General features: G+C 37.6%; 1 protein-coding gene across 3 annotated transcripts in view; it reads right to left on the bottom strand.

Moving 5' to 3' along the window:
- Window positions 1–19,017, bottom strand: part of LOC115221087 (protein NO VEIN) — a 118,070-nt gene that overhangs the window by 58,493 nt on the left and 40,560 nt on the right. For 2 of the 3 annotated variants that reach the window (XM_036510574.1, XM_036510573.1), the window contains exons 5-12: window positions 18,590–18,771; window positions 14,299–14,433; window positions 12,870–13,027; window positions 11,846–12,045; window positions 9,831–10,085; window positions 8,922–9,013; window positions 6,975–7,205; window positions 3,280–3,427 (exon numbers count right to left, since the gene is read on the bottom strand). In XM_036510574.1, coding sequence (XP_036366467.1) covers window positions 3,280–3,427; window positions 6,975–7,205; window positions 8,922–9,013; window positions 9,831–10,085; window positions 11,846–12,045; window positions 12,870–13,027; window positions 14,299–14,433; window positions 18,590–18,771 — 1,401 coding nt within the window. Of the gene's footprint in view, window positions 1–3,279; window positions 3,428–6,974; window positions 7,206–8,921; window positions 9,014–9,830; window positions 10,086–11,845; window positions 12,046–12,869; window positions 13,028–14,298; window positions 14,434–18,585; window positions 18,772–19,017 lie in introns of those variants that run through there. The other variant, XM_036510575.1, reaches the window with a different exon arrangement.

Below are 19,017 nucleotides of genomic sequence, written 5' to 3'. Positions count from 1 at the left end.
AAAAGGTCCACCAAGCACAAATAACAAATACTTGGGAAGTAAGAGAGACAATCAACTTCATGACTATCCTTTTGCCTCTGTGCCATCCTGCAAAATAAGTTATTAAGAAAAAAATTGTTGAGTTGTATGGAGGAGATGGCAAAGGACTGTGATATAGGCATCTTGCTGTGCTTGAGAAGACCTGCTCATTACAGCAAAATTGGTATCCTAAAACCACTCAGAATCAGTGTTGCCAACTTAAAATCAGAATTTTATGCTAAATTTCAGTAGAAAAAATACCCCAAAAAATGCTAAAGACTAATTATATCAAAAAGCTTAATTTTTATTTACATTTTTATTCACTTTCTTTAATTATATTCAGCACTAAGAAATAATTTCATAAATTTCACTGATTTGATCAGTTTCAGCTGCAGTGCCTAGGTCTTGACTTCTGTATACATTCAAGGTCCCAATCTTGTTAGTTATGAGTTTTGGAATATCGAAGATTTTGCAACATTTGCCATATCTTTTCAGGCCATATTTTATAGACAGTATTGATCTAAGCATAGGAAGATGCATTTTGTTTTTCAATTTTGATTTGATTACACCCATACTACTGAACAGCCAATCAACTTTTGCATTTGAGTTTGGCAATGTCAATAGATTAATGGCAAAATTTGCAACATCTCTAAATAGGATTTCCTCCAGTAGCATCTTTATATTCCAAGACTTACAGCCAGAATGCCTCAGTATTAGATGTATTTTTCCATTTAACTAAATGAATGCTATTAAACTGAATTTCAATTGAAGCAATTTTTTTTCATTTAAATGCATTGCTTCTAAGACAGGTAAAATTGGCTCTTTGAAATGCTGCAAAATATTCTCTACTGCAAAACATTTGATATTCCTATTTGATATATAGGCGTAGGTGTGGCTGTGTGGTAAGTAGCTTGCTTACGAACCACATGGTTCAGGGTTCAGTCCCACTGCGTGGCACCTTGGGCAAGTGTCTTCTACAATAGCCTCGGGCTGACCAAAGAAGCCCGTCGTATATATTCCTCAGAATATTAATATTTCCTGGCAAACCATGCTTGAGCTCTTTATAAAGGCAGAGTAAAAATTGCTGTGCTCTTTTGCGATTATTATTTTCTTTGGTGGCTGTTACAGACTTCTTGATAATCATTTCTGCTATCTTTCTCTCGAATCTGTAGCCTAAACTTGATCCAGAATTAGGATCCAGAAATTTTTCAATAGAAGCATCTGGATCAAGAGGATCAATTCTACATGTTGACAGCACTATCATATAAGCAACAGATTTGATCAAATTTGAAAGATCCTCAAGTAATTTTGTTTTGTCAAGTGTTTGATTCAAACAGTTTATTCACTTCCTGAACATGTTTTAAAATTGGATGCAAAAATAAAAGGTAAAGTTCACTCTTAGAATCCCAAAACATTTCATGTAATATTTGTGCTGTAAAGCATTTTTCTTTTGTAATTGTAGTTTGGAAGTGAGTTTGCAATTCAAACCATTGGCTTAAAATTCTATTTACAGCTGATTCTATTGACGGCCACCTAGTTGCACAAGAATTCACGATCTGCAAAGACTCTTTATCATTGATAGCAAGGTAAAGTTGTTTGTAGGCACTTTGTCTTGTTGAAGAATGAGAGGACCATTTATAGGTTTCGGATACTAAAAATTCTAAATCTATGGGCAAGCATTCAGCACAAGTGTTGGATACTGCCAACTGTAAAGAATGACATACACATCTAAACAGAAGTAATGATGGAACTTCTTTTAATTTCTGGAAAATACTGTTGTTGACTCCTCTAGCATTGTTGGTTCCTATAGCCAGTAAATTTTTTATATCTAATTTCTTTTTCACTAATTCAATTTTTAAGGCATCTCCAATGCCATCTGCATCACAAGTTTCTAAAGATACCTTACTGAGATGTGTATGTACCCCTTTTTTGAGAGTGTCACTATAATATATGATAACAATTCCTAACACCTTTTTTATCGTTATATCATTGGATTCATCTAATAACAGGCTCCCCAGTGCCGGTGGCACGTAAAAAGCACCACCCGACTGTGTCCGTTGCCAGCGCTGCCCCGACTGGCCTCCGTTCCGGTGGCACGTAAAAAGCACCATCCGATCGTGGCCGTTGCCAGCCTTGCCTGGCCCCCGTGCTGGTGGCATGTAAAAAGCACCATCTGTCCATGGCCGTTTGCCAGCCCTGTCTGGCACCTGTGCGGGTGGCACGTAAAAAGCACCCACTACACTCACGGAGTGGTTGGCGTTAGGAAGGGCATCCAGCCGTAGAAACACTGCTAGATCAGACTGGACCTGGTGCAGCCTTCTGGCTTCCCAGACCCCAGTTGAACCGCCCAACCCATGCTAGCATGGAAAGTGGACGCTAAATGATGGTGATGATGATGATGATGATATATCAGAAATCAAATCTCCATCAAAATATGGAGCTAGAACATTTCTCACAATATTTGCACATTTTATATGATGCAACTTCACTTTGGACATAATATCACTATCAGACATATAATTCTTACATAACTCTGTTAAGTGATCACAGTTATTAAATGATGAATGGCAACAAATAAACATGGCTAAATTTGCTTATCATTATTGGTTTTAATAAAATTGGTAAGAAGAATCATTTGCTGTGGAAGGTTCTCACAACATATTTCTTATCTGACATATTTTTCTAAAAACATTGAAAATTTTAAAGAAATCTATTTCTCATCTTAAATTTCAAAAATTTTAAACTTTTTATAATATAATTTTTACTATTCAGTTAAGTAAATGAAGTACTCAGAGTTACTTGATTCCCAGCAGAATTGCCAAAATATGCTTTGTGGGTCTTTAACATTTTAGCAGATGCTGCGATTATTTTTACACTCATACTTTGATAAATTAGCCATAGACATAGAAAATTACACCTGCCAGATGCTTGCAGCCTCTTGACAACATTGCTGATAAATGCAGATAGGCCTTTCACATAGGCAGCTAAAACTAAACTAAGCTGAAGATTTAGAGCTTTGGTATCTATATTACTAATTACATGAAGGGCATGTTCTAGAAAGTTCATGAAATTTTGAGAAAATTCTCAGGCACTAAATCTATATGGAAGATCTGGAAAATGGGTAAATTTCAAAATATCATTACAACTGTACAAAATTTACAATATAAAAATATCAACAATTACACACACATATATGATATTATGGAAAAATGGAAGGCATTAAAGAGATTAAAAAGAAATTTGTAAACTAAATAAGATTACCAGAATTTTTGTTTGGCATAATTTCAGGCAGGACATTATCCAGTTCCTCTGTACTCTGTGTTTCTAGAACCATATTCGGCATTGTTATAATATCGTCCTCGTCTGAAGATTTTATACTGTCTTCAGAATCTGATTCTATGAGCTCCTCCTAAAAAAGAAAAAAAAGTAAAACAAAACAAAACCTCGTGGGTAGTAAATATATTCCATCCACAAATATTAAGTTGTTTTTTTTTTGTTGTTGTTGCTTTTAAAACTCATTAATATAGCTCCAAATATCTTCACACTCAGGTGAAAATACTTTGCTATTTAAATATCTATATAATCAGACACCATCAATGATTTATGTTTAATATGAATGGTAAAGGTATGACAAATATAACAAAGCATTCATGCTAATTAGAGTGGCAAGTGTTAAACAGAGCTGGGCAATTTTTAACTGAATGTACAAAGGTAACTTGGTCTATCTGGTGTCATTGCCATTGCCAGTACTATTTCTCTGAGGAATGTATTTAAAAATATAAACTCAAAGCTGTTGATCGAACCCTTGATAATATATCTCAGGGACAGTGTATAATAGAGAAATTCCAAATTTGTTGAAAATAAAAAGACAATAACTATAGAATTAAAGTTGTAAATTTGAAATGATAAAGTTTTATGTCAAAATATATTTCTGTGAGCCAGCATTGCTGAAAATAAAAGTAAATAGTTTACAAAAAAAAAATGCTATACTGTATGAAGCTTAAACCAAAAAATATCATTGTACGAGAACGTAGAAATATTTTCTTGACTCAGGTTTTATTTCTCTAAGTATTATCAAAATTAATTTCTTTACAATTTTCATTTAAAAAATATTTTTACAAGGGTAACTCATAAGTTAACACTGTAAGTAGTATATAAGTTAGTATAGAAACAAAAATCCATTGAAAACTTGGAGTGTGCAGTGTAATTACTGTTTTGCCATCCTTACTAGCTCTGGTCTAAATTTCTCTCACACTTGAAAAACAAATTTACATACGCATACATAGGTATATAACTGACATTACAGTCGCAAGTAACTAATATCACAGACAAAGTAAGCTTCATACCAAGCCTTACTTAAACTGTATTTCAACTGACTATAAATAGACAATTACTTAAAAGTATTCTAAGTCGTTACTAGTGCAACAATTTGACTAAGTAACAACCAACTGGGCATCATGAATCTATTTTTTGTTGGTCGTAACTGTGGCTAATCAGAAAGCTCCTCAACAATTTAACTCTGGAGTCTGCAAAAGCTAATATAAAGTGTTGTTAGCTTGACTCCATTAACCCTTTCATTACTGTATTTAATTACTGTATTTAATTTGAAATGCTCTGTGCTTCTTTCAATTAATTTTAAATATAACAAAGAATTTAGTAAAATAACTTAGTTATCATTCAGCTAGTGTTAGGAACATAAATTGTGACTAAGGTTTGGTGGAAGATTTTAATACAAGATTTTAAACAAGACATTTGTATTACAGAGCCAGAGGCAGTTTCAGCCGGGTTGGTATCAAAAGGGTTAAAGTTACTGCTATGGCTAGCTGATGCTATGTCCTTCAGTATCAGATAACAGCATATAAACTTCTCTGACTTATCATACAACAAACATATACATATAGATTGTTACCATTCTTTCACACCAGCAGACAGAGTGTTTGCTGTCCTCCTCCTCCTCCTCCTCCTCCTCCTCCTCCTCCTACTACTACTACTACTACTACTACTCTTCTTCTTCTTCTTCTTCTTCTTCTTCCTCTTCTTCTTCTTCTTCTTCTTCTTTCACACTGGCAGCAGCAATATTAAACCCATTCATTCAATTATGTTACCCTAAATCCCGAAAATTCCATCACCTTGTGTTCTATCTTTGACCAGCCTAGCTTTTGGCCTTTGGTTGATCTCTCTTCCTCTCTCTCTCAGTTCTGTTAACCACTTGCTTCTCCCAACACTTTACCTCTGTGAACGATTCTCCTTTACGACAGCAAATCATGGCCGATGAGGGTGGAAGATATTAAGCGACTAGAATCCTTCAATCACCTCTGTCTACACCGCATCTTTCATGTTCGATGACATCACTTTGTCTCCAACAATTCGGTGCGACACCAGTGCAAAATTACCGACCTCTGACAAGTCATCCTAATGAGACGTCTGCATTGGCTGGGTCATGCTCTCCATCGTCAACCAGGAGAATTCATCTATGAAGCAATTGCCCCAGCTCCCCTTCAGGGTTGGTGAAAGTGATGTGGTGGACAACGAAAAACCTGGCTGATGACAGTCAAGGCTGATCTGGAACCCAACCTAGGCCCCCATATCTACGGCATTCGCCGCTGGAATAAGGAGTGGTTGGAGATCACGCGGTTGTTAGCCTCAAATCGCCAGGTCTGGTCGGCGTTTGTGAGAGATGCAGCATTGAGGATGAATGAAGCCAGCTCAACCCACCCCGGGTGAATGCTGTCTCAAGACAAGAAGACACACAGAGTAGAAGACAGAAGATGCTCAGATAAGCAACTTTGTTTTCCAACCTAGCACTCATCTAAAACCTCTTTTACAGCACAAATCATAATTACTTTAGTATTTCATTTCATTATCTCTCTATGTAAACACAATTTCGTCTTCCATGCTGTATGTTTAGAGAAAAATTTTAAATCCTTACCCTCAATCCAACTCTCCCTCTTTCTCCCTTCTCCCTCTCTTTCATGCTCATTTATTATTGTTATTCATTCATTTATCTAATTTTGTTACAGTCTGACTGACCAAAAACTGTTAGCTATAGCTCCAGTTAAGAATGCAAATGCTCAATTCTATCTCATTATTATTATTACTAGCCCAGGGTCTCACTATTCCACACCATCCACACCCTCAGAGTTGGCACATTGAAAAGTAGGTCTGGTGAGATTGTTGAGATGCTTGAAGGGAAACGTGTAGATTTATGCTGCATCAAGGAAGTAAGGTAGAGAGAGTTAGCCTAGATGAGATGCAGTTTGGTTTTGTGCCAGGTAGAAGCACTACTGATGCAATATTTCTGGTACAGCAACTGCAGGAGAAATACCTAGCCAAAGATAAACCTCTGTACTTAGCTTATGTTGACATGGACAAAGCCTTTGGCAGAGTCCCCCAATCTGGTGGTCAATGCGGAAACTAGGGATAGATGAGCAAAGACAACAATAAGATTCCTACTTGAGTTATTTGTTTGATATGGTGCTCCAGGTAAGTTAGCTTCAGATAATGGAACACAATCCACAGGATATGAATTAACCCTTTCGTTACTGTATTTATTTTGAGATGTTCTATGTTTCTTTCAATTACGTTTTAGTTATCATTCAGCTAGTGTTAGGAACATAAACATGTCCAAAGTTATCATTGTACTTACTGAAGATCAGACTCACTCATTTTTTTCATTTACCCACACCATTTAATTTGGATTTAAGAACTGCTCCTTTTCCTCTTTGTGATCAGTATTAATCATTAAACCTAATGATTTTTTTCTCTCTCCCCATTATGTTGGCTCATAATTAACATTATATTTTTCATGCAGAACACTTCTCTGTATAATTTCCCTAAGTAGTCCAAGTAATTTCTTAGGAAATTTCAACCCCCCCCCCACCACCACCACCACCACTGCAAGTCAGCTTTTTCTGCTGCAAATCCAATTCAAGTGGAAAAATATTCCAGGAACATACCTCAGATTCCTTGTCCGTTTGCTGGTCATCTTCCATTTCAGCTATAGTTTCAATTTCAGATGTTATGAAAGAACCTTTCATTTTATTTAAAGTGCCAACCCAGTCAGCAATGCCAAGTAAACACCCCAAAGTCTCAAGACGGTTGGTTTCCTGTATATTTTGGCAGTTCTTCCAGAGAACAAGCTTAGATTCTGTTAAGCCAAGAACTTTCCCAAGTGGCTCCAGGAACATCTTTCAAAACAAAAGAAAACAGAATTACTAATGAACATTTATGGTTTCTTCAAAAAAAAGATTAAGACTGAATTAATATTATTCACTACAAGTTGACACACAGAGCAGAATTACTATCATACTACAATTTCTTTTACTGTTTCAGTCATTTGACTGCGGCCATGCTGGAGCACCACCTTTAGTCGAGCAAATCGACCCCAGGACTTATTCTTTGTAAGCCCAGTACTTATTCTATCGGTCTCTTTTGCCAAACCGCTAAGTGACGGGGACGTAAACACACCAGCATCGGTTGTCAAGCAATGCTAGGGGGACAAACACAGACATACAAACATATACACACACATACACACACATATATATATATATATATATATATATATATACGACGGGCTTCTTTCAGTTTCCGTCTACCAAATCCACTCACAAAGCATTGGTCGGCCCAGGGCTATAGCAGAAGACACTTGCCCAAGATGCCACGAAGTGGGACTGAACCCGGAACCATGTGGTTGGTTAGCAAGCTACTTACCACGCAGCCACTCATCTGTACACTTTTCTAGGGAAACATATCTGACCAGGAGTATAGTCCATAAACACTGTCTAAAGCAGGTCATCATTTAATCTGGGAATATTCATTTGGTTCATAATTAATTGGCTCCTGATTTGCTATCAAGAAGTTGATGGAACCGGGAGAGGTGGATCTCACACTGAAGCTGTACTCATCTTTTTTCTGTCTATTTCTTCATGCAGCTATGTTTTCGAAATTAGAGCAAGTATTTTATGTATTTGGTCTAATGGTTTGCTGTTTACAATTCCTCCATTGGACTAAAGCTCAATGATATTACCCATTCCTAAGGCGGCGAGCTGGCAGAAACGTTAGCATGCCGGGCGAAATACTTAGCGGTATTTCGTCTGCTGTTACATTGTGAGTTCAAATTCCGCCGAGGTCAACTTTGCCTTTCATCCTTACGGGGTCGATTAAATAAGTACCAGTTACGCACTGGGATTGATATAATCGACTTAATCACTTTATCTGTTCCCTCTGTGTTTAGCCCCTTGTGGGTAGTAAAGAAATAAGTATTACCCATTCAAGTATGAGTTTTATCTATTGAGTGACTATGACCCAAAGTTTTTTTTTATAATGCATTATTTTAAAACTGGAGAGATTTGAAGGATTCTGACCACCAACCTGAATGAAATCTAACTAGGTGAAGGCTACAATCTTTAAGTAGTTAGACACATAAGTTCTTATTTAGGGAACATCCCTCTATACATTGTGTTCTTATCATATACATGTATTCTCATTTTGAGCATATACACGATCTTATCTTACATTCAGTAAGAACTGGTAGTGTAGTTAATTGATGTATGTACGTATAAGTACATACTTTATATTTCTGCTTTACCATTGCAGGATAAATAACTATGTTGAAATTCAATACGCTCATAATCACCAATCTCCATGAGTAGTAATCCTCACATCCAGACCCACAGAGATTTCAAAAGAGGTTCAAGGTAAAGTGCTGATAATAAATGAGAAAAGAACACAAATTATATAATTAAATTCACTGGCTAATAAGTGTTTCAATAAAGAAAACAAAACAATACTTAGTGATGAGCATTGTTCTGTCCAGTTTACCTCATTGGAACCAGAATGAATATGTTTTATTTGGGAAAGGAGAAAGACCTATAAGGGCGCAACATAAAAAAAGGACTTACCTTATTTGCAACAGACACACAGATCTGAATGGGCAAACGCAGTAAGCAGTCCAGCACAAATTTCGCTGGGTTACCCGTATATTTTTCATCATCTAGAAACATCAGAAAATAACAATTATCAGAGAAGAAATTCTTCTGAATGAATTGAAAATAAATATATTATAGCATAAACATACACATACAAATTTATACACAAAAGCAGATAAAACTCACACTTTGTGTTTCACTCCATTTTATTTAACAGATCCCATATCTGAGAACATCTGCCTTCTTCAATTATTAATCTGTTATAGATCACATTCCGATGAAAGCCATCTAATGAACCCCATAAAACTTCCTTACACAAAATCTAGTTATACTCTATCTGCTCTTTCAAGCTGACTTGTTTTTTTGGGGGTTTTTTTTTGCATAGTTCTTCATTTTGAGAGCTGCTATCTCAGGAAATATCTTTTCTTTCTAAATGTTACTAGTGTACACTCATCATTAAATATTCAAGCTTGCACAGAAGATCTCGTTTTAATAACTTTCTTTTCCATTATTGAAATAGTCAAAGAAAAGGATAAGAGTGGTGTTATTATGGCTAATGCCGTAGTGAAAGAGAAAATAATCCATTTTCATCTTCTTGCACTATAATGATTTCTTTACTGCCCACAAGGGACTACACACAAAGGGGACAAACAAGGGCAGACAAACGGATTAAGTCGATTACATCGACCCAGTGCGCAACTGGTACTTATTTAATCAACCCCGAAAGGAAGAAAGGCAAAGTCGACCTCGGCAGAATTTGGACTCAGAACGTAACGGCAGACGAAATACGGCTAAGCATTTCGCCCGGCGTGCTAACGTGTCTGCCAGCTCACCGCCTTTCTTGCACTATTTTAATAAAGAAAATATTAAAAAGCAACTTACCTTGTTTGCTGTTAGTATCATTATTCAATGTGAAAAGTTGTGTCTGTAAGATATTAGAGAGGTAGGCAAATGGTGTCATAGCCAGACCTTTATTGTGAACAATGAGGGATACCAGATGACCACAAGTGTTGATCACATCACTCGTAGAACAGGCAGCAGAGAACTTTTCCACAGAAGTCTCACTGATGATTTTTAAATATTTTCCGGGTTCAGTCTCAAGGACCATAAAATCAGTGCGTACTGACTTTCTGCCACCTGTAACAAATAATGTACACATATTTGAATTTCTTTAGCTTTAGTGCATTGGTGAACATTTTTTCATGGGGGCATCTGAATTTTCAGACCAAGAAAAAGTTGTACATACAAGAACTAGAAGCAACTCACCAGCTCAACATATTTATCCAGGAGATTTATCCAGGCTTCCGTGCCAGTGGCATGTAAAAAGCACCATCCGAATCGTGGCCGAAGCCAGTGCCGCCTCGACTGGCTTCCGTGCCGGTGGCACGTAAAATGCACCAATCCGACCGTGGCCGTTACCAGCCTCGCCTGGCACCTGTGTCGGTGGCACGTAAAAAGCACCCACTACACTCACGGAGTGGTTAGCGTTAGGAAGGGCATCCAGCTGTAGAAATATTGCCAGATAAGACTGGAGTCTGGTGCAGCCTTCTGGCTTCCCAGATCCCCGGTCGAACCGTCCAACCCATGCTAGCATGGAGAACGGACGTTAAATGATGATGATGATTAAAAAAAAATTTATCCCGCTAAATTTACCAGGTCAGATTTGCTTCTTTCACAAAGCAAACAATTTCTAAATATCACTACTCTACCATGAGTAACCCTAATATATCATCAAATCTCATCAACTCTCAAATCAGTACAAAATACCAATCCTTATTTTTACTTAATGCCTAGAGCATAAATCTCTGTTTCACAATGTTTTTGCTTTTTTTTTTGTTTTTGCTTGTTGTTTGCTTTGTGATAACCATTGTAGAATGGTTATCACAAAACACATCTGAAAATGCATTAAGAATATAATTGATAATGTAATTTTTTCAAATATGTATCATAATTTTCAATGGAACTAAATTTTAATACAACATCACTATATATGCATGCATGTACGGATGTATGCTGAGTGAAACAGAAAACGGAGCTAACTCTGGATTGAAGGGATTTGTAGTGACATCATTTTCCAGTGTGCGTGAGCGGGACGTCATTCTTCAGTGTGCGTGTGCAGGGCTGGAACCTTCTGGAAAGGCCTAAGGAAGTTCCCTCATGCACATGCGCTAGAGACTGGGGAAGAAAATTCTATCGCGTTCCTTGTTAGCGTCGTTGACTTGAGACACGGCTATTGAAGAGAAAGGACGTGTTAAACGTGTGATCAGCCTATTCTCCTGTCCCAGACGCTTGGGATTTGACCTGCTCTGTTGCTGCTGAGTTTGTTGTGAGGTTTATCTTACAAGTGTTAAAATTCAGCCTTGCTATATCGAACCAAGTGGATACCAATATACCAACGTGCTTCTTTTGTAAATAAGAAAATAAAGAGTCATATATATTTTTACGGTTGCGTTCTTGTTCCTGACTGGTAATTTTCTGGAAACAAAGGAAAGGAAATTGTGTTGCACCCAAACAGTGTAAAGAATCAACCAGTTCCTTTACAGATTCTTTCTGTATGAAACACTTTTACAAGCAAACAATATTACAAATAAAACTTGTGTAGCTGAGATGTAATTTATGTGTTCAGCATAACAAGTAGCAAAAAGAGGAGAAGGAGAGTATTGAGGCAACACTATTGCGATGAAGCTATCATTAGAGAAAAAAGATTTGCAAAGTTGTCTCATTTATTCAGTAACACATAAATAGCAAACATTGAGAAATTCTCAAAATGAAATCTTTATCGATATGCTATTGACATTATCAAACTGGCTTAAACATTTACATCAATTACATTCATTCAAACAGCCTTTTTGTTTAAACTACAACAGAAATGAATAACAAAAAAGTCGAAAACATACCTTCAAGTTGTACATATTTTTCTCCACCATTCTTGAGCACAAAATCAAGCAGCTTTCCAAATTGCGGTTCAAATACCAAAGGCCAGTGAGACCAAGCCGACATGTCCTCTAGTAAGGGGCAATTGTGCAATGTTGCAAGAACGGTTTCTTGGTTTTGGTAGCCTAATATTCCAACCTTGCCAAGGGTGCAATTCATTGATCTGAAACCATATGTGAAGTTGTGATGCTCATATTACTCCAGACTTTTCTTTAAAGTATGTGCAAAAACTTGAAACAAGAATGTTGTGTGAAAGCTTCTGTCATGAACCAGCCCTTTAGGTGTACATGAACTCTGCTATGTGCCTGATGAACATTCAAGTCCATTGACTGAGCCAGGAGAAGTTAAAATCCTTGGCATTTATACTATCTAGTGCAGTAAACTAAGGGCAAGTCAAATCGTGTGTAAGCCGTAAGCTCAATGAAATGTCAGATGCTTAAAGTCCTTCTTTCATTCTGAATAGTTAAAAAGTGGGCATTATCTGACTTCAGATATTGTAGAATTTGTAGGAGAATTTTTTTTATATATAAAACAGGAGTGGCTGTGTGGTAAGTAGCTTGCTAACCAACCACATGGTTGCGGGTTTAGTCCCACTGCGTGGCATCTTGGGCAAGTGTCTTCTGCTATAGCCCCGGGCCGACCAATGCCTTGTGAGTGGATTTGGTAGACGGAAACTGAAAGAAGCCTGTCGTATATATGTATATATATATGTGTGTATGTGTGTGTGTGTTTGTCCCCCTAGCATTGCTTGACAACCGATGCTGGTGTGTTTACGTCCCTGTCACTTAGCGGTTCGGCAAAAGAGACCAATAGAATAAGTACTGGGCTTACAAAGAATAAGTCCCGGGGTCGATGTGCTCGACTAAAGGCGGTGCTCCAGCATGGCCGCAGTCAAATGACTGAAACAAGTAAAAAGAGAGAAGAGATAACAAATATAATAAAGAAGAACTTAAAGTAATGATGTAAGAAGGACAGTAAAATGTTTACCTTTCCAGAGAACAGAGAGCAGCTTCATAAAAGACATGTGAGGCTGGATACGTTCTTTTACAGGCTAAATCAACTATGTGCTGGACAGTACCATGGCCAATGCTTTTTAAATTCTTCACAGCATAATGATGGCAGAGAGCATTTTCAATTAAATTATTCTGGAAATAACAGAAGTCAAAGCATAAATTACAATTTTGGCTTAAAACCAAAGTTCAGCTACCATATTGATTTCTTACCTAAGCTTAGGGCCTCAGATCGATAAGTAAAGAGCATTCATGAGTAAGTGAAATGGCCAAGACTAGTATTTCAAGCTGATTTATAAAATTTGAATCATTGACATCTTGACTTTTACACTAGAAGTTTCGCAATGTGGTTTTAAAGACAGGAGCTAAGTTTGTATGGTAGGCAAGACATAGCTGCAATAGAAACTAAGGATTATATATGAGATGTGAAAAAGAAAGTAAAATTCAATAGTGAGCCACTGATTGGAACATTTACTGTGAAAAAAAAAGTTACTCTATTTGCACATGGCATTACTTTCCATTATGTGCAGAAAATGTGTGATGGTTCTGTTGTTAGTGTAGGGCACACTTGTACTTTATTCAGAGTTAGCATCTCTCTGAGCTGAAGTATTTTCAAGTCCTAAAGAGAAAAATCAAGCCTTTGTCATATGATATTCCGTGTGTGAAATGTTTGTGATTACCTGGAAATATCTTCAGATGTAATATTTAACCAAAATTAACATTTTGGTTAATTATCACACCTGAAGATATTTCCAGGTGATCATATACTGCAACTTAATCAGAAACGAACCCATACTGATAATCACATAAATACAACAACAATTAGCCGTATGGAGTACTACCAAGTGTTTTGTTATCTAATTGTGCCTAACACCTGAGCCTATCTATTTCCAATCAAGAGTTGAACTTAGCTCCAGGTTCTATTCCACTTGAAGTGAAACTGAGAAGACAGAAACAATATTGAAGCCCTTCGAATCGTGGCCGATGCCAGTGCCGCCTCGACTGGCTTCCGTGCCGGTGGCACGTAAAATGCACCAATCCGATCATGGCCGTTGCCAGCCTCGCCTGGCACCTGTGCCGCTGGCACGTAAAAAGCACCCACTACACTCACGGAGTGGTTGGCGTTAGGAAGGGCATCCAGCTGTAGAAACACTGCCAGATCAGACTGGAGCCTGGTGCAGCCTTTCTGGCTTCCCAGATCCCTGGTCAAACCGTCCAACCCATGCTAGCATGGAGAACGGACGTTAAGCAATAAACGATGATTCAGTGTAATTGTACATGTTTCTGACTGATAGTTTTATCCGTCTCTTCGTTTGACATCACCGCTTATCCCACATATGCTTCTACTGGAGTACACTCTGTTGCAATGATTTGGATAGAGTTTCCTAAGTTTTAAAATAACTTACTTGGATTGTTGTGCAGGCATCTTTACATTGAATTACAAAGTTACAAACATCTGCTGGTGAAGGTTTATATACACCAATTCCACTCTTGTTGCTCTCAGATGTTCCAGACATTGTAAGGCCAGTTTCATCCAAAATCTGGAAACAAAAAAGTATTACATATAAGTATGGAAAAAACACAATAATTAAGTGAAGATATTATTAAAAAATTAGTTCCAAGGCGTAGGAGTGGCTGTGTGGTAAGTAGCTTGCTTACCAACCACATGGTTCCGGGTTCTTGGGCAAGTGTCTTCTACTATAGCCCCAGGCCAACCAAAGCCTTCTGAGTGGATTTGGTAGACAGAAACTGAAAGAAGCCCATCATATATATGTATATATATGTATATGTATGTGTATGTGTATATGTTTGTGTTTCTGTGTTTGTCCCCCCAACATTGCTTGACAACCGATGCTGGTGTGTTTACATCCCCATAACTTAGCGGTTCGGCAAAAGAGACTGATAGATTAAGTACTAGGCTTACAAAGAATAAGTCCTGGGGTCGATTTGCTCGACTAAAAAAATGTGGTGCTCCAGCATGGCCACAGTCAAATGACTGAAACAAGTAAAAGAGTAAAAGAGAGTAAAAGAGAGTAAGATAGGATCAGAGCAACTTGCATCTCTGATCATCACTCTCTTCTCTCATCTAAGTACTGAGAATCTTTTAGAGCAAACAAGAGTCATTTAAAAACAGCTTTCTGGTAGACATGGTAGACTTTATCTTCTGTTACTTGCTTCAGACTTGCTTCAGTCGAGGCGGCACTAGCATATATTTGCCTATCCTGTATGTACCCTGATTTCCAAATTTTTTGTATATCTTGGAATTTTAGACTAAGGACACTATGATATGAACGATGTAGTTCGCATGTGCAGACACAGCTATTCATAGTCCTTGTTCATGTGTTACATCACTTGCAATGCCACTTCTCTATGTGTCTCTTGTAATTGACTTACTAGCTCTTCCGCTACTCTACAATTCTCTATCATTACTTCTTTCCTAAAGCTAAAAGGTAAATTTTCTCTTTAGTGAGACCTGCAATGTTGTTAGTGATGGCCCCCATCACTAACAATTAGTATTTAACAGTGCCACCTCGACTGGCTTCCGTGCCGGTGGCACGTAAAATGCACCAATCCGACCGTGGCCGATGCCAGCCTCGCCTGGCACCAGTGCAGGTGGCAAGTAAAAAGCACCCACTACACTCACGGAGTGGTTGGCGTTAGGAAGGGCATCCAGCTGTAGAAACATTGCCAGATCAGACTGGAGCCTGGTGCAGCCTTCTGGCTTCCCAGATCCCTGGTCGAACCGTCCAACCCATGCTAGCATGGAGAACGGACGTTAAACAATGATGATGATGATGATGATGAGGTTTGTTAATCTGGGACTTGAAATTTTTTTATGCCAAGTCAGCTACACAAAAACAGCTTAGTCTAGCCGACTGTACAGATGATGAATTTGTGATCCAAGAAGCCAATTACTCAAAACTGGGCGACTCATGCAAACCCAGTGAAAACTCTAAGTACAACAAGGATGACTCATTGTAATTTGTCTACATTGACCCTTTCATTACCAACCCGGCTGAAACCGGCTCTGGCTCTGAGTACAAATGTCTTGTTTTCATAAGTTCTGAATTAAAACCTTCCACCAAACCTTAGTCATAATTTATGTTCCTAACACTAGCTTAATGATAACGAAGTTATTTAACTAAATTCTTTGTTATATTTAAAATTAATTGAAAGAAACACAGAGCATCTCAAAACAAATACAGTAACAAAAGGGTTAAAGCATTAGCAAAATCCAAGGGATACCTATCAGACAGTTGGAACTTCTTATCTAGAGCTAATACCCTTTTGAAACCCTTGCCAAGGATATTTTTTAACCCTTTAGTGTTTAGACTGGCCATAACTGGCCAAAAATGCTTCCCTTTTATTTGTCTGAATCAGCCAAATCCGGATGTATCTGATTTCTTTATGAAATCACTAAAAAAATTAAACAAATCACATTATTGAATTCTTGTAGCTTTGAGATAATGCGAGATAAAGCCCTTCCTGCCTTTATTCAAGTAAAAATATACTCTTTTACATGTTTCAGTCATTTGACTGTGGCCATGCTGGAGCACCGCCTTTAGTCGAGCAAATCAACCCTGGGACTTATTCTTTGTAAGCCCAGTACTTATTCGATCGGTCTCTTTTGCCGAACCGCTAAGTGACGGGGACGTAAACACACCAGCATCGGTTGTCAAGCAATGCTAGGGGGACAAACACAGACACACAAACACATACATACATATACATATATACGACAGGCTTCTTTCAGTTTCCGTCTACCAAATCCACTCACAAGGCATTGGTCGGCTCGGGGCTATAGCAGAAGACACTTGCCCAAGATGCCACGCAGTGGGACTGAACCCGGAACCATGTGGTTGGTTAGCAAGCTACTTACCACACAGCCACTCCTGCGCCTATGTAAAAATATGGTGAAATTTTAGAGACTTCTTGTTTTTTTTTTAATTTTGAAGAGAAGTGTATATCTGAGTTTCTAACGATGTGACATCAACAAGTAGTGATTCCGACTTTGAGGGTTTTACTCTTGACGATGTACAAAAAAATATAAATGAAAATGACAGTAATTAGTCTTCAAATGAATCATATAGACATTTATGAATCTTCGTCGGACGAGGAAGATCTTGATAATGAAAGTGATGAAAATGACACAGAAAACATCACAGCAACATGGTTGAAGATTACTACATCAACCAGAATTCCCAATTTCACAGAAAAGACTAGTCCAAAATACAGTCCAGGTGGACTATTTATTTTTATTTTTATTTTTATTTTTATTTTTACCGGAAAGTTTTTTTGAAACTGTCACGAAGGAAACAAATGCTCAATGTATAATTTCATTTGTGGAAGGCCCTATCTACTATGTCAGCTAACTGACACTGCAGAAATGTGAGCTTTTTTTACTATCATCATCATCATCATCATCGTTTAGCGTCCGCTTTCCATGCCAGCATGGGGTCTGGGAAGCCAGAAGGCTGCACCAGGCCCAGTCTGATATGGCAGTGTTTCTACGACTGGATGCCCTTCCTAACGCCAACCACTCCGTGAATGTAGTGGGTGCTTTTTACGTGCCAGACGTGGCTGGCAAACGGCCACGATCGGATGGTGCTTTTTACGTGCCACCGGCACGGAGGCCAGTCGGGGCGGCGCTGGCAATGGCCACGTTCGGATGGTTCTCTTACGTGCCACCGGCACTGGTATCACAGCTACAATTTCCTTGGTGCTCAGCAGCTTCTTCAACTGTAGAACTACTGGAATCCTGATATAAGGTATGGTGATCCATATATCTCCAGCATTATGTCTAACTATAGTTAATTCATATATTGTTTATGTAAAAAAGCCACTAGGTGCCTCTGCCACCAAAGGACTGTGACTATTTAAAATTTGGGGTTGACATTGCATCTCAGTTATGTGAAGGCTTTTCTTCCAGAAAGCACAGCATTGGGATACATATATATATATATATATATATATATATATAACGGCGTTAGGAAGGGCATCCAGCTGTAGAAACACTGCCAAATCTGACTGGGCCTGATGAAGCCTCCCAGCTTCACAGACCCCAGTTGAACCGTCCAACCCATGCTAGCATGGAAAACGGACGCTAAATGATGATGATGATGATGATGAACGGGAAGCTTTACGAAAATAAACAAAAGACGAAGGCAGGTGGAATACAAACACACAATTGTATTAGTATGGCGCTCAGGAATATAAATAAAACAAGTCTTTTACGTTTCGAGCCTACGCTCTTCAACAGAAAGATACACAGAAAAGAGACACAGAAAGAAACAAGGAGAGAAAAAAAAAAAATGCGTGCAGAAGCTAGCCAATCAACATGGCGATCTATATATATATATATATATATATATATATATATATATATATATATATATATATAGGGGTTGGACAAAATATCAACATTCATGAACTCATAAAAATCGTATTATTAGAAACAGATCATATAATGATAATAATAATAATAATAATAATAATAATAATAATAATAATAATAATTGTGTACAGTGCTCAGGTGCATATGGATATACTGATATGGATATACTGATATGGACATACTGATATGGATATATTAAATGTCTCGTTAAGAGGATCAAAGAAAATGTATATCAACAACAAACTTTAACTGTCGAAGCTGTCGCTGCTATTATCACTACCATTACTAGAGAAATTACTTACTTTTTTTATTGATGTATTATTCTGGAGGAATGAGAGGAATCGTCCATAACCCATTTGGGAAAAGGTTGTCATACCAAAATCTTCCAATAACCGTTCTTCGATTTTGTTGAAGTGATTCAAGTTTAAAGTCCCAGAAGATATGTATTTTTCCAGATACTTTTTCAAAGACTGAAGGACTTGTTCTGAAAGACAATTAAAGGTACAATATTTAGCTGTTTTCTTTTCAAATGTTCATAAAATAATTTGATTCAATCATTAAATTTTCATTTCACTTTAGACTGATACAACCTTTAATTTCAGTTTCATATAAACTGTAAATTGGGAAAGTAATTGAGGAAACCCAATTCTTTTCAAACTACACTCACAGAGGAGTTGAACTAAACACTAAGCGATTAATTTTGTTGTATTGATGTCTTTTGACAACGTTT

This window comes from Octopus sinensis, linkage group LG17, assembly GCF_006345805.1.
Source record: "Octopus sinensis linkage group LG17, ASM634580v1, whole genome shotgun sequence".
Taxonomy (NCBI): Eukaryota; Metazoa; Mollusca; class Cephalopoda; order Octopoda; family Octopodidae; genus Octopus; species Octopus sinensis.
This window is presented reverse-complemented; position numbering and strand designations above follow the sequence as displayed.